The 21822-nt window shown below is 40.5% G+C and overlaps 1 protein-coding gene across 3 annotated transcripts in view; it reads right to left on the bottom strand.

The window, feature by feature from the left end:
• GLS (glutaminase) overlaps nt 1-21822 on the bottom strand; it is a 104166-nt gene that overhangs the window by 24129 nt on the left and 58215 nt on the right. For 2 of the 3 annotated variants that reach the window (XM_034785100.1, XM_034785102.1), the window contains 3 exons: nt 20430-20606; nt 19543-19674; nt 16756-16848 (listed from right to left, as the gene is read on the bottom strand). In XM_034785100.1, coding sequence (XP_034640991.1) covers nt 16756-16848; nt 19543-19674; nt 20430-20606 — 402 coding nt within the window. Of the gene's footprint in view, nt 1-14551; nt 15570-16755; nt 16849-19542; nt 19675-20429; nt 20607-21822 lie in introns of those variants that run through there. The other variant, XM_034785101.1, reaches the window with a different exon arrangement.

Here is a 21822-nt window from a genome sequence, read left to right as displayed (position 1 = left end):
AGGCCCGGCTCCCTACGAGGGTGCAGAGCAGGACCAGCTCTAGGCACCAGCAAACCAAGCACATGCTTGGGGCGGCACAATTTCAGGGGTGGCTTTCTTTTTTTTTTTTTTTTTTGCTTGGGGTGGCAAAAAACAGAGAGCCGGCCCTGGTGCAGAGGAACATTTGGGGGCATAGATGGGCCCGGGCCAGCCCCGCCTCCAGCCGCAGCCTCCCTCCCGACCCTGGCGGCAGCCCAGGCCATAGCTCTGTTCCTGGCCATGGCCCTGGCCACAGCTCTGGCCCACCCCGCGGCCTCCGGCTCTGCCCACCCAACGGCTCCCAGCACCAACTCCCAGAGGGGTGCAGGCTGGGTAAAAAAGGGGGGGCACAACCAAAAAAGTTTGGGGACCACTGTCCTTGAGGGACAATGAAGTAAACATTCTTTTAAATCTATTCAAGACAAGGTAAGTACCTAAACAGGTTTTAAAAAGCTGCTTTAACAAGTACATCCCTGCCATCCATAAAAACTCTCAACCATCTTAGAAAAAAGTTCTACAAAAAGATTTCCCTAATGTGTCAGAAGATGCAGATTTTACAATGCTTAAAGTCAGGAGTTTCAAAATTGGAGAAGGCCAGATTTCCTGATTCGGTTTTAAAATGCTTAAATAGTGCCAGGAAGGCAGACGGCAGGAGCACACACTTCAATGAGCCAAAAATAAACCCAGGAAAAAAAAAAACCCTATACAAATTAGCTATGGCTCAAGGGCAGGATTAGGAGTCAAGAGAATTCAGTTCTAGCTCATTCAGCCACTGAATCACTGCTTGGGTAAGTGACTGACTCCTCTTTCCAGTCTAAAAATGGGGACAGACTCTCATTAATGCCCGATTCAGGTCTCTACACCAGTTCTAAAGGAACTCAATTTCAGCATAGGGGCTATATGTTCAAACATTAATAAACTGGTTCTCTTTTTTTAAAAGAGTTTAAATTCACAGACTATAGGAGAATAATTTTTGCAGCCAAAAAAGGTCAAGTCTCTTAGGCTGCTTCTCTGAACATGAATTTTGGTGATCCCAGTTGTCTAGTCATCTTATGGACCACAGCCCCTACTAGCAACCTGGAACAGAGTGTGTATGCAGAAATGTTCAAACACTAACATCGAGACTTGATATCACCGATTAACCTGTGTCTACTTGAGGAGTTTGGCTTGTCCCATAAGGCCCTTGTTTATTGGCATCGCAATCCAAGCAAAGATGTATGTAAGCTGCCCAGGAGTTTATGGGATTTCTCCTGGACAACTGCCCCAGAAATTTTGAGCGTGTCTAACATAAGGCATAATAAATCTTGCAATGTTTTATAATCAGGCTTGTGCTCAATGACAAGGGTACGATCCCGCGCCGTCTGGACCCCAGGTAATTCGATCCAAGATACTTCGACTTCAGCTACATAGCGTAGCTGAAGTTGCGTATCTTGGATCGATCCCCCCCCACCCTAGATTCCCTCTCCAGACACAAAGAATCAAAATGATCAGGACTTCGAGAGTGTTTCGGGGATGCCTCTTTGCTACGCTCCAAGAGGGAAGAGGAGAAAGACTTCCTCTTCCAGAGGTGGAGCAGTCTTAATTGGAGTCAGAGGTAAAACTGGGGGTACTGACCAGAACTGAAGATGTTATCTTCACCGTAGTTAAAGGAGTGGTGATTCACGTTGCGCTGAGACAGTCAGATGGCGCAGTACTATAAAAGCTGTCAGCACTGAAAAAGGCTGTATGGCAGACAGGCAGGCAAAAGCTATCAAAAGTGTTGGGTATCAGTGTTGTTGGTACCAAGAACCTCAGTGCTGAAAGACTGGTACCAGGCAATACTTGAAGCTCAGAATCAGTCCATATAGGGGCACAGTGATCAGTGCTTAGAGTGACTAGATGTTCCGATTTTATAGGGACAGTCACGATTTTGGGGTCTTGTTCTTATATAGGCTCCTATTACCCCACCCTCCCCACCCCCTGTCCTGATTTTTCACACTTGCTGTCTGGTCACCCTACCAGTGCTTGACAGGATGCCAGTTGGAGCCATCTTGGACCCTGAATTACCCTTAAAAGAGGCAGACCAAGGGGATCTCTGCCTTTTTTTGTGTTTGTTGGTTAGGAACCAACGAGGGAGACAGATCTGCACCCCTTGCTGGAGAAGTGGTCCTTCCTCCCCTGGACCACAGATGTTTTACTGGTCTTAGAGGATGGCCTCTTCTAGACTTAAGTCCCTGAGCTGTGAGCAGATCTCAAGTTCACAGGGACACTTTTTGAAAAGGTTTGCTCAAGCTTTTCAGCCTCTGACACTTGAGATTCTGCAGAGGGGCCCACAGATATCCCCAACAAAGAGAACACAAAAGGCAAGACAATCTTCCCTAAAACTCTCCTAGGGAACAACTTGTAAGTGGCACATTTGTCAGCAATATGCTCCTCTCCAAGGCACAATAGGTACACCTCTTATGACCATCACATCTCTGCATCACCAGATGAGCAGTTCTTAAATCCAGGAGACTTCAGCTCTGCTGTAAGGGCTGGACCCAGTGCCATAGAAGTCTTACCAGAGAAATCATGGGGGTGGGAGGGGGGAAGGGTTGGGTTTTTTTTTTTTTCCAAAGAGGGGGGGGATAAAGAAACCCTATTTTTTCTCACTACAAAAGGATTAATACCACAGTGAGAGAGAGACTCGGATACTGCTAAGTTTCTGACTCAGCCAGAGGCAGTAAGAAGGAACCGAAGTACAGTTGAGGTTGCCCCACCCTTTATGCCCTTATGTGGGTCATACAAGGGAACCTGGGGTGCAGGTGTGGCCCAGTAGACACTGCCAAAAAAATGTGAACTCAGGCACATGAACACAAAGAGTGGAACACAGATAGACAAACACTCAAACAAGAGCTTAAGTTTTGGTTTAAGTCTAGAAACATAAATAGTACACATGAAACTAGTAAAAAATTTGATTTTGCACTTCTCTACCAAACTTAGAAATATTAAACCTATTGATTTTAAATTAAATAATGTATCTCACTCAGAGAATAGTAAACGTCATCCTTAAACACTTACGGGTTCAGTTAGGCAAGTTCTAATCTTTTGAAAAATAAGTTCTTAAAAACAGAAATACTGACAAGCAGAAAGAGACATTGTCAACAGCCATACAGAATTTATGCTCATTAATGTATTGATACAGAAAAGCAGGCCAATATGTTCTACATATTTTAACCGAAACCAAATCTATGAGTGGTTAAAAGACCTAAAAGAAATACTTTTAACGCTGTCTGAGTAACCGTAGAACAAAAGTTGTCTACTACTTCAAGGAAAATGTTTTGACTAGCTAATCTCATCAACAGGAAGCAAGCACGATTACCTCTTCTAATCGCTCAGCCCCATGTTCTTAGCTCACATTGTTTTGTTAATAATTACTCAAATCACGAGGGCTTCCAAGTGGTCCTTGACCTAATCTTTCCCTTATCAAGTAATGTATTTCCAGATCAGAGGCACATACATTTCCAGCTGATATTTTCATTCACCACCCAACTATTTAATTTTAAAAAAAGATCATGCCATTTTATTCGCAATAACATCTCTCCAAAATTTTTCAGAAATCCAATTGAGGGTCAAATGGAAATACAACAAATTATTTTCAGGAAAGAAATCATGCTTCAGTGCAATGGTGGTTAAAGGCGGCCCTCAACTCAGAAGTGCAACTTTTAGGGGCAACAGATCTCAGCCTGCAATGCTCCATCTTGAACCAACAGGCCAGACTGCCGGAGTTCCATATGTTTGGCCATATGCCATGTCTCCAGACTGCTATATTTAATGCAAATGACGTGTGACCCTTTGGTGCCTTGCAAGGCAAAGTATGAGAACATCCTGCTTAACAGGTTGACTTACCTGAAGAAAATATATTGTATAAAGATGGAAAGCCAGGTGAATGCTTGCATACAAAGTGCACACGGTTTACCTGGGGTACCACTAATAATTTTAACTGTTAAAGACTTATACATAACTATAAATCTACATCCAGGAAGAGAAAAATAAAGCCGTCTTTTGTCAATTCTCATACACCAGTAAATATAAGATTTCAATGTGCAGAAAAAGTGCTAGATGACTTACAAGGTCACTTCCGCCACTTTATGAAAATTCTAACAAATACAACAAAAAATGAATCAATTCCAAGTGACTCTACTGAACTCTGGGAGCCAAATAGACTAAGAAAAATGCAGGAAATTCAGATCTCAGTAGTATGCAGGGTGTCAAACTGGTAAGCTTTAACACAGTTCAATTCACCTAAGGGAGACTGAATGGTGGTATCTTAACATTTATGTGTAGGAATCGCTTACCTTCCTAGATTGAGGAAAACCAGGTAAATAAAGTTAATATATAGCCTGGTCTTCACAGAGGAAGTATTGGAAAACACCTCACAATTTACAGGTGGCACTGTTTATAGCTTGAGAAACTTGCTGTAGATGATCAGAGAAGGGGATTAGAAGAAGGTTGAAGAGAATACCACAGAACGAAGTTTAAAGGTAATGAAGATACGGGGAAACACTATATTCTTGAATACTTAGTATCACGTAGCTCAAGAACAGAAAAGAGGAGAAAAACCTTAAAAAAGCAGACACTATTACCGTAGAACCAACAAGTTTTTCTCCACCTGCATGAAAAACAATTATTTCAAAGCTCATAATGATAAAAAGACTAGCTGTTAATTATACAGAAGGGCCCAAATGCTCACATTCATGTCAATGACTTGACTCTCTTTTCCATTTTATAAAGGTAACTGCAAAGCAAGCAACAGAAAAGAATTGTCAACAGGATACCACCAAACTGAACTTCTAATTTAGTGTTGCCAACAGCACTCTCACTTAATTCTCAAAGTTTGGCTCGAACCAGAAACGCTAACTAGTGATACATCTAGTACTGCTGGCCAATAGCTTTTATACTATCCTACAAAACAACTTCATAATCATCTACAGTTGAGACTGATGGGAGTGACAGTTTGTTGCTAATTCTAGGTAAATTTCTCTATGTTAAGTAGATTTTGAAAATTTTGAAGTGAAAAAAAGAATTATGCAATTCCTCCCCCCTCATCCCTTTTCCTGACCAGCTCAGGTGTTAAAAGTTCTTAACTCTGGATTTCCCCCCACACACAATTATCTCTGCCTCCCATGAATCTGTGTGGTCCATTTAATACCACACATCTATTTTAGGGCCTTCCTACACACAAGCTGCACTGGTTTAACAATTGGTTAAAAAAAAACCAACTTAGTTAATCAATGCAAAATTCTGCACTGACACAATTATGTTTTTTAAACCTGGTTCATATCAGTTTAGTTTGAACCTGTAATTTAAAGTGTATCCATTAATTCCGTAAGACCTTATTCACACACAAGGATGCGCAGGTTTAACTAAAATTTAAATAGATAGCGTTAAAATGGTGCAACTTTGTGTGCAGATCAGGCCAGGCAAAAACAGACTTCCTGGTTGAAAAGATTCAAATGAGCTGTAAAACTATTTTGCATCAAGGAGTGTGAAATTTTTAGCAATAGTGGAATAAGTTTCCATTTAACTAAAAATAGGATATTGTGATTTTGTATGAGATATCTAGACTTAGAAAAATATAAATCAATCTGTATTTAGGTTCTAACAAATCAAGAAGATTTAGATTACCATAGCCCCCACAATATGCTTAGTGCTTTCTGGACACATGGAACATACTCCTGGCCCTGAAAAGCTCACGATCTGTAGATTAATAATCCCCTATTCATGTAACATTGCACATAGCAGTTAATGTATTTTAACTAACTGCTACTGATCAGGGACAGTATCTTCAGCATGAGACCAGATATATTTGAGGAAGGGAATGCCGATTCTAAAATTGAGACTTCTGATTTTAAAATGGTACTGTCTATAGATTCCACTCCTCGAGTGCATTCGAAACACCCTTTTTCTTATTTTAGTACAGTAATAGCGTTTCTTCTCTTTCTGTATTCCTTTCCCGATACTGATCACAGCCCCTTCTCTGGTATGTATCAAGATGGCAGAGTCCAAGTCACTGTGTTTTCTAATCCATCCATCCTGTGATACAGCCATGCCAATCAGTGACAGCCATGCCGGATGCCTATTATGTGCCAGGGTCAGAGACACATGCCGGCATGCTGCTCCATCTGTAAATCTTTCTCTAGGAGCACAAAAGAGCAGGGAGGCAAAGCTGAAGCTCTTTCTCCTTGAGAGATCAATGCAGGCAGCCTCTGTTCCGGGCAGACCCTCTGAGAAACCTTCAGTAGTAGGCCTCTCCAGTGCTTAGATTACCCTCAACACCAGTCTGAGCTCCTTTCAAGTCTTAAAATGGAGTCCCATGCAAAACCTTCAGTAACAAAGTCAAAGTTCGGACCAATAGTCACATCCAAATACAAGGAGCACACTGACACTTTGGCATTGCCTAACATCAGTACCAAGCACCATGGCTTCAGCCAGGATGTTCCTGTGTACCACTGTACCATGACCCTCAGCATTGGTCACATCTTTGGCACTGACCCCCATATGGCATTGACAGATTCTATTGCCAGACTGGTACCCAATCACAGCTATGATTGGCTCTGGGTAGTCATCACGCTCCCTTTGGTGCTGAATTTAAGGCAGAGCACACCAAAGAGAGGGGCTCTTGAGTTGCAAGAAAATTACTCTCCTCCCTGTCCCTCTTAGGTAGCAGAGGATCTGGGATTTCTGAGAGTAGCTAGTATCAGGGGCTGGATGCCACAGGGGAACAATTTAAAGGGACTCCGGCATGAAGGGGCTCCCCTTGTTAACCTGCAAGGTGAAGACAAGGTTGGGATAGCCCAGAGGAGAGTGCTTAGTGGCTGAAAGGCTGGTGGTGTTAGGGAGCTAATGCCCAGCCACTCCAGGCAAGACTCCCTTCTCCCTAGAGGCAGGGAACAACAAGGTGACTGAGTTTTTGGGATCCTCAGAACTGTCACAGCATATTATATCCTAACCAACAAAGACCCACCCTGACACATTAGGGATAACTCTACCCGTGCCAAGGTGGCTTCTGTGGCCTACCTTGCACATGTGCCCATTTTCTGAAATACTCAAGAGCTTCAAAATGAAGTTCAGACCACACCATTATCTCCCATTATTCCCTGGTGCAAGCCTATAGGTTAGATGCAAGCTTCAGGCGGGCGGTCCCACAAGCACTCTTCAAGTAGGCCTTAGTTCACTTGCTTCCTAGCTTTCAGATGACTGCTTGCTAATTACAAACAGTGGAATCTGTATGGTCAATCACTCAAAGAAATTATGATTCCTTTACAGTAACTGTAGTTCAAAACATACTGTGCACACAAATTCTACATCCAGCCTCCTCTTCCCACTCACTGGAAGCCCAATCTCAGGATTCTTGTTGGCAAAGGAACTGAGCATGGGCTGCCTCCTTCTTACCCCTCTAATAAAGGAGCCAAGAAGGTGTGGAGGGGCACGGGCATGGCCCCATGGACATCGCTATTAAAATATATATATATCTCAATCTGATCTCATGAACATATGATGCATGTGCACCAACAGTGAAATATGTATAGACAACACATTTCAAAGAGCTACAGTTACTGTAAGGGGACTTTAATTTACCAGATTTCTACCTGATTTCCAGCCTCATCAACACTTCTGAAGGCAATAAAAGATGAAATAACTTACAAGACCCTTGGGGCAAAGATGTCTTTTTTGTTTTGCAAAGCAGCTAGCAAGCTTTAGGCACAGCATAATTACTACTGCTAAGCCCACAGAGTTAAACAGCCTCTTGCCATTCCAAAAACTAGCATAAAAGTGCAATGTCCTATGTGATATCTGGATCCCGAAACAAAGCAACAGGACAAAATATGCACTGAAAATACAATTGACTATGCATGTTAAATCGTTCCAATAATAAACTCAAGTACAATTACAAAAAACAGCTCTCTCTGATGAACATTCACATTTTTAAATCTGGATTCAACTTTTGTCATTCTTTCGTTGAAAACTTTGCACTGTTTTGCCTAATGGAAACCAAATTAAAAAAACAAAAACAAAAAAACAGTAACATTCCAGATTAGAAATACACCTCTACCCCGATATAACGCAACCCGACATAACATGGATTCGGATATAATGCGGTAAAGCAGTGCTCCGGGGGGGAAGGGAGGGGGCCCGCGCACTCCAGTGGATCAAAGCAAGTTCGATATAACGCGGTTTCACCTATAACATGGTAAGATTTTTTGGCTCCCGAGGACAGCGTTATATCGAGGTAGAGGTGTAGGCAGAACACTATAATTTTAAATGATAAAGCTCATACCTGAAGTACTGTGCATTACTAATCAATGACATGTATCAAGACCGGAAGTAATGTGAGCAATAATATTTTACAGTGCAGATGAGTAAATACTTGGGTGATTTAATGGTTTTCACTCTATTGGCTTTTTGACGAGTCCCCTTTTTCCAGCTTCCACTTTACAATTCGCCCATCAAAAATTATCTTTAGCAGATAAAAAGACACACATTAATAAAACCAACCCAAAACACAAGGGACACATACAACCTCTAAAGTAAGTTACTGTATTTGTACAACTCCTTCACTCTGCCCCACAGCTATTCCCCTTCTTTAACTTTCCTCATCTTGCTGACTGAAGAAGACTAAACTCTTCTGATCAGGGATTTATTGTGTCTATATTGTTAAAAAGCCAGACACAGTTCTAGTCACTGTGTTATAAAAATATTTTTCAAAGCATGTTATAAATAACTACACTATATAAATTCATTTGGAGTAAAACTAAACCCTGTTTCAGAACCATCCACATTAAGGATCTCTATTTAATATCCTGCACTCTAAGTGCACTTCCATTGACATCAACAGTAATTTTGTTACAAAGCATGCAGAATATACCAAAGCCATAGCGCTCATTCAAAAGTCAGCTATTGCCCCAAAAAGCTGCAACGATCACTATCAACCTGTTTAAACCCCAAATCAACCTACCTTTAAGATGTTAAAATGCAGTGTGGATAGGGTTGCCAGGCATCCAGTTTTCGACCGGAAGGCCCAGTCGAAAAGGGACCCTGGCAGCTCCGGATAGTACTGCTGACCAGGTCATTAAAAGTCCGGTTGGCGGCATAGCGGGGCTCCCTGCCTGCCCTGGCTCTGCGCAGCTCCTGGAAATGGTTGCCATGTCCCGATGGCCCCTAGGAGCAGGGGTGATCAGGGAAGTGCTGCGTGCTGCCCCCACCTCCAATACCGGCTCCACAGCTCCCATTGGCCAGAAACCACAGCCAATGAGAGCTGTGGGGGGCGGTGCCTCCGGACATAGGCAGCACACACCACGCAGAGCCACCTGGCTATGCCTCCTCCTAGGGGCCAGACATGCTGGACGTCTCAGAGCAGTGCAGAGCCAGGGCGGGCAGGCAGGGAGCCTGCCTTCGTCCTGCTGCGCCGCTGACTGGGAGCCACCTGAGGTAAGCGCTGCCCGGCCGGAGCCCGCACCCCGAACCCTCTACTGTGCCCCAACCCTCTGCCCCAGGTCGGAACCCCCTCCTACACCCCAACCTCCTGCCCCAACCCCGAGCCCCCTCCCAGAACTCACACCCAAACCCTGAGTAGTCAAACTCCCTCCTGGAGCCTGCACTCTGAACCTCCACCCGCACCCCAACCTCCTGCCCCAGCCTGAGCCTCCTCCCTCCCTCCAAACCCCTTGGCCCCAGCCCAGAGCCCCCTCCTATACCCCAAACCCCTCATCCCCAGCCCCACCCCTGAGCCCACACCCCAACCACCTGCCCCAGCCAGGAGCCCCCTCCTATACCCCAAACCCCTCATCCCCAGCCCCACCCCTGAGCCTACACCCCAACCACCTGCCCCAGCCCGGAGCCCCCTCCTACACCCTGAACCCCTCATTTCTTGCCCTACCCCAGAGCCCGCACCCCCAGCTGGAGCCCTCACCCCCTTCCGCAATCAACCCCCTGCCCCAGTCCAGTGAAAGTGAGTGAGGGTGGAGGAGAGTGAGCGACTAAGGGAGAAGGGTTGGAGAGAGTGGGGGTGGGGCCTCAGAAGGGGTGGGGCCTTGGGGAAGGGGCAAGAGTATTGGGTTTTGTGCAATTAGAAAGTTGGAAACCCTAAGTGTGGAATGTTTTCTAGATTATAAATAAGATTTAACAGAAGTTATACTTTGCTAATTTAAAAAAATGATTATTGATAGCCACAATTATTAGTTTGGCTATCAAAACCAACATGCTTACTTCCCCAATTATTTTACCAGACCAAATATTGAACTTAAAATTCTGTTCTGAGCCATGTACTTCTAGAATGAGATCAATGATGCTGCTGTATAAGCAAAAGTAAAAACACAATATTAGCTTTTCCTTTTTAGAAAAGTGTGGGAAGTTGAAAAGAACCATGACAAATATTTTTATTATTTTCAAGCTTCTAAGATGGTATTTCTAACAAAAAGAAAAAATAAGAATGATTCCACAAAATGTAGTCGAGAGATTCTTAAGTGTTTTCAATTACTGTTTTAACTAACTTGTATCATCCACCATATCTATTTTAAACCAGGATGAAGTTTCTGGAATATGTTCACTATCTTATTTTGGTCTCAGAAAATGTGCTTGAATGGAAGTTATCCTTCACTGATAGAAAAAAATACAATAAAATTGGCTTAAAATAAATTTATTACACAACATACATAAACAACATACAATGCAAAAGAAAAATGGAAAAGACAAGTAACTTAAAGAACTGAGCCAAAAGGTAGAACACAAATGCTAAAATAAAGTTTACAAAAGTATTTACATTTCCAATGAAATGTTAATGATGCTGACAAAAGAAAAACAAAACAGCTCAGATGCTTGAATATCAAGAACTGGTATTGCCATAACGCAGATGAATACTAAATCCTTTAAGTACTCAGAAATATCTTCAATAAAAACATTTAATAATTAGCCCGTACCACAACATTCTTTAGGACCCTATTCACAAAACATACATGTAAGGAATTGCAATAGTGAATCAGGCCATGATCCAACTAGTTTTGTAACCTATCACCAACAGCTACCAGTAACAGAAGCTTTTGAGGAGGAGCAAGAAATTGTGGAGAGGGCAGGTTATGGGATAAACTGGCCCAAAGGAAAGTTTCCAACTTATCCACAATAGTTAGAGGTTGGCTTATATCCCTTCCAAAACTTTAACAAAAACCAAAAAACAACAACTCTGGATATTCTTGTTATCCATATAAATGTCTAATCACTTTTGAATCCTGTCACATTTACCACCTATGACTTGCCTCCTCTTCTCAAAACTCCATGTATAATTTACACACCTAAATGCTTAAAGCTTTGTGGGTTACTATTTTAAGATCTGAATCCAGCAGAAACAATTTCTCCAGCTTCAGCTAGTTTTAAAATTAGTTCCAAATAACATGAAATCAGCAAAGAATGCATTCAGAGCTATATTAAGTAAACCCTGTCCCACACAGGTACACCTTCATTTTAAACAATAATTCAGCAACATGAGTTCTTTTCACTGGGGAGCACAGAAGCATAGGCTCCAACCTGCAATCCCTCTGAATGTTCAATACAAATTAATCAAATACAGCAATTGAGCACATCCGAGGTGTGCACATGCAGGGTTTTGCCTGCAGTATCTCAGTGACTACTGTTTTACCTTAACTTTCTTATTCATGTAAAACTGTTGATTTCAAGGACATTTAAAGATCTCCACTATCCTTCCCTTGCTCTTACTTCATTGTAACCCTGGAACAATGTAAGCAAAACAACTGGGATAAAATTATATGCTGAGTTTTCATTCAGTAATTTATGCCATTGTTCTGAAGTGCAATTAACAGTACCTGCTGCATTATTTTACTAGGATCTCAAATTCCTTTGTATGTTAATTTTCTGAAAAGGTTTGCCTAAGCAACTCTATAATTGTATGCTTCAAATGCAAATAGCCCCAATCACAACTATAAAAAAATATCATGTATTGCTACAAAATCACTTGGATTAACTTGCAACAGTACTTGTTTATATAACATCTTAAATAGCACTTCTACATTTTTGTGAGACATGTACTTGTTAGCTATAATCAATCCTTAAATGGTATGGTCAAGATAAGATTCCTCATCACCATTCACTGCACATCTTGCTTTATGCATTTTCTTGTTTTATAAATTCCCAAGTTGTTTTACAGTCTATCCCTTCCTTTTAATGATTCAGGGTACGTCTACACTACACACCACTTCCAGCAGCGTATAGAGCATATATAGCTACATGCCACAGTAAAAAGTAGGCTATGCCCACACTGCAGTGTGTAGCTACACATCTCAGTGACAGGCTCTGGCAGAAGTGGGACAGCAAAAGCTTCAGAAATTCCCCGTTGCCAGAGCCTTTCACTACCAAGAGGAAAATGCTCTGGCAAAGGGAAAGCTGGGAAAGTCTCAGCTCTTCCCCGCTGCTAAAGTATTTCCTTGTGGCAGAAGAAAGCTCCGGCAGCTGGGCACTGGCAGAGCCTTTCCATATGCTGTGGAAAGGCTCTACACTGGGGAACTGCCCAAGCCTCCTCCCTGCCACAGTCTGCCCCAATGAGGGAGTCTTTTCTTGCAGGGGGAAAGGCTTTGGCATCAAGGAGGCAGCAGGACCCTGCACTGCTAAAAATATTAGTGTAGACAGGGAGGCACAGCTTGGGCAAGTAGAGTATGCACTCACATACATACCCATACCCTTCACCCAGTCTTTCCTCTACTAGTCTAAGCTATGATTCACCAGCTACACTACTATCTTGTACCCAATGCTAGGGGGCCTACATGGGCACATGCTCTACATGTCATTGAGTGTTGTTTAATACAGACATAGCCTTAGTGTATATAAATATATACTTTTCTGTCAAAAAGAAGATTACATATGTAGTTTGAGACCTTTATGTAAATACTATAGCAGTAGCTCTTAAAAAGAGATTGATCTTTTAAGATATTGGACATATCGTCGGAATTAACAATAAATTAGGCCTTTGTATGGTGGTTAAGTGGAAGGGGGCATGGAACAAAGCATAATAAGCTAGAGACAAAGGCAACAGGGTTAACTATATAGGGAGTGAAGAATTTTACAAAAAAAAATTAGCATCAATAAGAAACATAAAATGGCTATGCATTTGGCCTCTAAATTTCAGAAAATACTGGCTTGCCTGTATAATATTACCTACGTAGTCTGAACTACTTCTAAGTAACGCTGTCAATTAATTGCAGTTAACTCAAGCGATTAACTCAAAACAAATTAACTCAATTAAAAATAATTGCTATACCCATTTAATTTATTATGAATATTTGTGGATGTTTTTCTACATTTTCAAATATATTGATTTCAATTATGCTAAACACTCTTATACCCCCCTTCATGCTTTGGCCACCATTCCAGAAGACATGCTTCCATGCTGATGAAGCATGAAGAGGCATACGAATGTTTAACATATCTGGCACATAAGTATCTTGCAGTGCTTGCTACAACAATGCCATGCCATGCGAATACCTGTTCTCACTTTCAAGTGACGACGTAAATATGAAGCAGGCAACATTATCTCTTGTAAATATAAACAAACTTATTTGTCTTAATGATTGGCTGAATTAGAAGTAGGACTGAGTGGACTTGTAGGCTCTAAAGTTTTACATTGCTTTGTTTTTGAGTGTAGTTATGTAACAAACATAATTCTACATTTGTAAGTTGCACTTTCATGATAAAGAAATTGCACTGCAGTACTTGTATGAGGGGAATTGAAAAATACTATTTTTTATCTTTTTACTGTGCAAAAATTTGTAATAAAATATAAAGCGAGCACTGTACACTGTATTCTGTGTTGTAATTGAAATAAATATATTTGAAAAAGTAGAAAATATCCAAAAATATTCAAATAAATGGGATTCTATTATTAATGTGATTAAAACTAATTAATCGTGGTTTTTTTATAATCTCATGATTAATTTTAATTGTTGGACAAAACCTACTTCTAAGATTTATGCTGACTGTTTCATACCAGATCAAACTGTTCCACAGTATGAACAGTGCATTATTTGATACTAACATGCTCATAATTTGCTGTAAAAGGCAGAAAATTTTGTTACTAGGGCAGGACTAAACAGAGGTGCAAAGTAGATAAACAAAAACAAAAGAGAGGGGGGAAACTATTTCTATTAACTTATAAAACTACATTATGTGTATGTGTGTGAGTACATATATAATAGAGATAAATGATGTTATAACTGGTAAAATTAATTCAGAGCAAGACAAGGTGGGTGATGTATTATCTTTTATTGGACCAACATCTGTTGGTCGAAAGAACAAGCTTTCAAACTTCACAGAGCTCTCTGCAGGGCTGGCAGAAGAAAAAGAGCTCTATGTAGCTCAAAAGCTGGTTCTTTCCACCAACAGATGTTGGTCCAATAAAAGATATTACTTCACCGCCTTGTCTCTCTCGTATCCTGGGACCACTACGGCTAGTATACAACCAATACTTATATTCAGTAAGACTTACTTTTTAAGCAGTTTTAATCATTAACAATTTTTTACTTTGAATATATTTTCTCTTCACCTATCCCTCTAAAACTAAGATTGCTTATATTCTTTAAAATAAAAGTGGAGTGGAGTGTTATTAGTATGGCAGACTTTGAGTCATAGCTGGCAGGACAGCTCCTACAGGACCACTCAGAATACTTGAGAAAGAAATCCTTCTCTGCCTAACTTAGCTAACTATGCAATTAGAGCAGCTTTGCAAGCTACAAAGCTACTTGCTTGTCTATTAACTGAATATTAACATGCTTAATTTAAAATGATTTGATTAAAAAAATATGATTTGGTAATTTACTTTGCTTACATTTGCTAACATGGTGCATCAAAGGGATCTATTTATGCTAAATAGATTTTGTAAGTGTGTGTGAAACAAAAGATACAGGTGCTAATAATGTCAAGACTCAAACTGTTTCTCTTTCAGACATACCTATTTGGGGATTCATCATCTTACTTTATTTTGGTGTACTGTTTTACTTTATGTTCTAGATATACTATTTGCATTTCTCTGTGTTCCAGATCTAGTAAGAGGACACATTACAAAATCTTCTCACAGCTCCATAAAGTCCAACTTTAATTAATATATAAATTCTCAAATATATCAAAGGAGTTATTCTTTAAAACATTTAGATTTTTCTGTTTAAAGTAAATTTACTTTAAGGAACCAGGAAATCTGGTTGACAGTTTTTTAAAATGTCAATATTCTATTTTTGGTATAGCATATACAGTATTTACACAATATTAAAAGAAAAAAGTTTATATATAAACCAAAAATATCAAGGAAACAAAACAACTGAAGTTGTTTAATCTAGAGATGCCTGAGGGCTTTTAAAATGAAGAACTTTATGAAACTATAACCCATTTCTTTAGTTTTGCTCTCCCCGACTTTCCATTCTATACACTATGGTTCTGGAGATGTCCTCGTTTGACTCAGGTGACACTTTTTTCCACACTGTGCCTTTCAAAGCAAGTTCTTGCTGGAGACTTTCATAGTCCAATGGTCCAAAGGAATGCTAGTTGTTCAAGCAACATACATTATTTATTAGTGTACTTGAAGAAAGCAAATCTGCGTGTTATTGATATTTGCAATCAATGCCAAAAGCCTGAACTTCCACCCATCTCCAGCTCTTGACATTTTATTACAAATAGTTATGGTCCGTTTTGGAGCTATACATAAAGTTCTAATTCCATATCAGATAGTTATAAAGAGAAATGTACAGGCAAATAAAAACAAACATCTTTCATACTACTGTATCTTCCCTTTGGGAGACCTCCATATCCCTATAAAATCTGTAAGGAATACCTCTCACTAATTGCCTCCTACCCTCAAGCACCCATAACACTTCTACTATGCTTTAGTACAACAGAAATGGAGTGACTCTTCAGAGCCTGAAAACAGTACTCCTTAATAAGGGGCACTAAAATGAGGTTATCTTCCCAGCCACACAAGTGCTGAGTGCACTGCCTCTACAACCCTCTGTGGGCATGTCTACACTTGGAGCTGGAGATGTAAACAGCAGCTCCAGCAGACCTCCTCACACTAGCTCTGATTGAGTTGATGCGCTGAAAATGGAGAACAGCTGTGGCAGCATTAGTGGCAGGAGGGGCTAGCTGCCACGAGTTTGACCCCATTTGAGACACCAGGCACTAGCCCCTCCCACCACCATGGCTACACTTCCATTTTTAGCCCTCTAGCTTGATGAGAGCTAGCATGGGTATGTCTCCTCAAGCTGGATTTTACATCTTCCAGCTCAAGTGTAGACATACCCTGAGTCCTCTGATTTCAGTGAGATCAATGTGAAAAATACTGACCTTCGATCTCATGCACAGGAGTGCAGAACAGAAAAAACTAAGCTACCAGTTGGCCAAATTATTATTAAAAAGGAAGCCGAATAGTGAAATTCCTCCTGAATATTAAAATACCATACACCCACTCTAGCTGGGGAGAAGAAATGCTTAAGTCTTTAGCAATTATGAATCTTACAAAAAAATCTTGTAACTGTTTAAGCCTCATCACAGATATGGCAGACTTTGTTACAAATAAATTGTGCTCTTGTGAAACTAGACTGATAAGCTTAACTTATCTTTAAGTTTTGATGCAATACATGTCATTGAGCAGTTTTATGTTTACAGATGAACCTTACATTTTCCAGTTAACAACTATACAAAGTAGTCATTAAAAGAACATATTTAGCTTACCCGCTGATCACCACCTTCTCTGCGAGGATCAAGCTTCTTTGCAAAGTGCCTCAAGTTATCATAATTATGGAAATTGCACAAAGAAACCAGTTCCTGCAAACAGTCAAAAAGAAACTATATCATCCTTTGTATACTGCATAGTTTCTTATTTTCTCACTTGAGGTTGATAATGCACACACTTTAAATATTTTTGCTTCACAACAAATATGACTTGGCTAAGTTCCTGACTTACACAAGAAGCCTCTTGTTACTCTCTTCATAAAATGTCCTTCCATACATTGATAACAAAGACATGTTTTCAATCAGGTTGTAATAATAGTATTAATTTTTTAAATAACTGCATTATTGGTGGTATTTTGAAAAAAGCTAACTTATGCCAATATGTCACTGTACAGATATTACAGCATTTGTTTTTGTAATGTATACTTCACAAACACTTGCAAGGTGCTATAATATCTCACAGTAACACAAGACCTGTGATAGGCAGTTCAACAAGGAAGATTCAATGCAACAGTTCATCTTAATTAAACTAGAATCACTGTAAGGAAAGACATTCACAAGTATTATGGCAAGTAGTTTTTCCATGCTGTTGTAGTTTGAAGAACACATTTATTTATATATAAAATATATACGTTTATAGCTATTTATTTTGCAGCAATGTGAAGGTTGCCAAATCATCAGTTATTAGGTCTTTCTTTATTAACAACAGTTGTTTTTTAAAACAGTTTGATTTTAATTGGAAAGTATTTTTGAACATAGGACTTAAAAGCAAACATATCTTGACTGAAAAATAGTAATAGGCAATGTACTTGCGCATTCCCCAGAATGAGGTGCAAACTGGATTGTTATGCAGCTGATATAGAAGTCAAGTGAATGAAATACTCTAAACGTTGCACAATGCTCTAAATATTGTAGTATCCTTTGTTGAGGTCTTTGATTGTCCGACTACTGCCTAATTTGCACTGCCTTTGGTTGTAGGGAGAAGAGAAAGAGGCAGAAGGCATCCCTGTCATGTTCCTCTCTCCATTTGGAAGGCCAGTGATGTGTCACCATTCCTTATTACTTGCAAATGAAGTCTTGTACAAGAACTCTACCATCTTAAAGAGGCTGTCAAGAGTCCAAATATTCTTAACACTGGCCCCAAACAGGGCCCTTCAATTTTTTATAAGTGATGTCTGCAGCAAAAGACAAAGCTTAGGATGCTTGTCTGACAGTTGTCTCTGTGGAGACTTTCAACCCATCTTTTTTCCCCAGACACAGAAGTACGATATTGGCCAAAATATAAGCAACACCATTCCTATTTTATTATTAGCCACCTAAGGCCCCAGTAAGCATTGCTAATTAAATGAAATTATTGTTATTCTATTATATTGGAGTGAAGTGGAGTTTCTTAGTACCTTTCTGTGAATAATACATACAAAATGTCCCTGTTTGATGCCAGTGTTAAGAATATTTGGACTCTGGCAAGCCTCTTTAAGGTGGAAGAGATCTTGTGTTCTAATATATCAAAGAAATCAGTGCCATTCTCATGTCATAGAATATCAAGGTTGGAAGGGACCTCAGAAGGTCATCTAGTCCAACCCCCTACTCAAAGCAGGACCAATCCCCAACTAAATCATCCCAGCCAGGGCTTTGTCAAGCCTGACCTTAAAAACCTCTAAGGAAGGAGATTCCACCACCTCCCTAGGTAACCCATTCCAGTGCTTCACCACCCTCCTAATGAAAAAGTTTTTCCTAATATCCAACCTAAACCTCCCCCACTGCAACTTGAGACCATTACTCCTTGTTCTGTCATCTGCCACCACTGAGAACAACCTAGCTCCATCCCCTTTGGAGCTCCCTTTCAGGTAGTTGAAAGCAGCTATCAAACCCCCCCTCATTCTTCTCTTCTGCGGACTAAACAATCCCAGTTCCCTCAGCCTCTCCTCATAAGTCATGTGCTCCAGCCCCCTAATCATTTTTGTTGCCCTCTGCTGGACTCTTTCCAATTTTCCCACATCCTTCTTGTGGTGTGAGGCCCAAAACTGAACACAGTACTCCAGATGAGGCCTCACCAATGTCAAAGAGGGGAATGATCACGTCCCTTGATCTGCTGGCAATGCTCCTACTTATACAGCCCAAAATGCTGCTAGACTTCTTGGCAACAAAGGCACACTGTCAACTCATATCCAGCGTCTTGTCCATAAGACATTATTCCTTTAAATTTTTTCATGAACACTTTTTCCAAGGTTAGAAAACATGATAAAACCAAATGTTTGCATAGTCCAGGGGTTGGCAACCTTTCAGAAGTGGTGTGCCGAGTCTTCATTTATTCACTCTAATTCAAGGTTTCGCATGCCAGTACTATATTTTAACGTTTTTAGAAGGTCTCTTTCTATAAGTCTAATATATAACTAAACTATTGTTGTATGTAAAGTAAATAAGATTTTTAAAACGTTTAAGAAGCTTAATTTAAAATAAAATTAAAATGCAGAGCCCCCCAGACTGGTGGCCAGGACCCAGGCAGCGTGAGTGTCACTGAAAATCAGCTCGTGGGCCACCTTTGGCACGCGTGCTATAGGTTGCCTACCCCAGCGTAGTCCAATAATAAATCTAATTTGAATTATAGCCATGGAAGTCAGAAAACAAGACAGCTTTTCAATCTCAGGTCAGGTCAGACAGGAAATACGTACCTACCAAATTTAAGGATTTCATTTAAGTTCAGTTAGGTCTTAGGCGTGCTAACTAATTAGGTAAATGTTGGTTGCAAAAGAAAAATTATTGAAAGTTAGAGGAAGCCTTCCTTACATGACAGAAGTGAATCCCTTTAACGCTGTTGCCCATTTTGTCCAAAGGAGGTGACCAGCACATCAGACCCATAACATTAGGAACAACCAGAAGAATGCCACCAGCAACTCCAGATTTTGCAGGAAGTCCAACCTACAGGAAATTAAAGACTTAGTATACTATGTTAACATTCTAGTCTGTTGCATTATTCATAACACTTAGCACATAAAAAATACTATATAGCACTTTAGTTGATCATTCTCAGAACATTTTATAAGTTGGGTAAGCAGTATTATCCTTGACAGACAAGGCATGCAGAGAGACAGAGCAGCAATTACGTTGCTCGCCTAAGGTCAGACAGCATACTAGTGGTTCAGCAAGAACTATACCCCAGGCCTGATAACCTCAGCAGTGAGACATACACAGATATCCAACAAGTCATTGATAATTTGCAACAACAACAGTGCTACAAAATTTTTTTAGTACAAAGATCCCTTTTGTTTAACCCTGACAGCTTAACATGATTTGGGTGTGCCTGCACGCACAATGTTTTACCACCTAATTTCACCAGTTATAACATTTGTTTGAATTATAACTAAATTGAATAAGCAATGTAGATATTTCTCTTGCAAGGGATGAGTTATATCTTTGAAGCCCAACTTATGTTTTTAGGATGAAAATGAAGCCCGAGTTTAAAGGGTTAGAAAACAGTACTTGTCTGAAATACCTTGAAGTGATTAATTTCACAATGCTCTAGGTACCAGATTTTCAAATAGTGTTATATGAATTAATCAGAAGTTGAACACAACAGCTTAAGTATAAAAAGATCAATCCTGGAATGTTTGTTTAAAAGCCAGTTTAGATTAGTTTCACTTGCCAGATACAATTAGCAGCCAACAGTTACTCACATGGAAGGCAAACTGTCCTGAGAAGTCATACATGCCACAGGAATGCATTAGACTCAAGGTATTCCGGACTGATTCAGGGCTCAGTACTCTTTCACCAGTAATTGGGCAAAAGCCACCATTAGCCAGAGTTGCTGCCATCACACTAGCCGATTCACAGGTCACTTCGATAGAACACAGCTAATGGAAGGGAAAATAATAATTCTTATTTGTATGTATAACCTCTACGTACATACAGTATGCTAAAGGTTAACAATTGGAGGTCTGCAGACTAGTGGCATTACATGAGTTGATCTGTATCATTGAATAATTATTTTTTTGTCTCAGACAAAACGGTTGGGCTGTTTTATAACAAGTTTGGGGGGAAATGTTGTTTTGCCCATTTTAAAAAATTCTGGTAACCTTTTCTTTGAAAAACTCTAGCACCCCCACACTTTGTGGCAGCTATTTAAAATTTGGCAAGGAATGGTTTTTTTCAGGAATGTGTCTTAATCTGTCCAAATTAGGCCAAATTATAAGCCTTTGAAAAAAATGCAGATTGTACATGCTCAGTAGGAAATTCTTAGAATTTTCTGGGAATTACACTGCTAAAATCTATCTGTGTCAACCATGCTCCAGGTGGCAGCTAAACTGGACTTTCCCTGAATCTGCAGCTCTGGGCAGCGGGCAACATTGGGTCAGGGCACCTGAGCTGAGAGCAGGGAACCTGTCTCTCCGGTGCTCCCAATGACCAGCTGCTGAACACAGGCAGCACTAATGAGGAAACTGCCTGATTCAAATGCCGAGAGGGTAAGAACCAGAGATTTGTGTGTATTTTGGGTGGAGGAGAACAGACTGAAAACGGACTAAGGAGGGGAGGAGAAGACACCATGATGACATGGCAGAAGGAGGTCACACACTTGGGGGGGGAATGAGCAAAAGATTCTGTGTCTGTTAAAGCATACTGCCTCTAAAGCCTGCAATGGAATCCAAGATCCCTGAGTCTCACCATTCTTCGGTGATCAGTAAGTATCTGTGAAACCCACTGGCAAAAGTGTCCTCTATCCCCCTCTAGAGCTAGTCTACAGAGAATGATAAACTAGTATTACTATCAGAGAGGTAACCGTGTTAGTCTGAATCTGTAAAAAGCAACAGAGGGTCCTGTGGCACCTTTAAGACTAACAGAAGTATTGGGAGCAGAAGCTTTTGTGGGTAAGAACCTCACTTCTTACCCAGGAAAGCTTCTGCTCCCAATACTTCTGTTAGTCTTAAAGGTGCCACAGGACCCTCTGTTGCTTTTTACAGATTCAGACTAACACGGTTACCTCTCTGATAGTAATACTAGTTTATCATTCTCTGTAGACTAGCTCTAGAGGGGGATAGAGGACACTTTTGCCAGTGGGTTTCACAGATACTT

The sequence above is a fragment of the Trachemys scripta genome, chromosome 11, assembly GCF_013100865.1.
Source record: "Trachemys scripta elegans isolate TJP31775 chromosome 11, CAS_Tse_1.0, whole genome shotgun sequence".
Lineage (NCBI taxonomy): Eukaryota > Metazoa > Chordata > Testudines > Emydidae > Trachemys > Trachemys scripta.
This window is presented reverse-complemented; position numbering and strand designations above follow the sequence as displayed.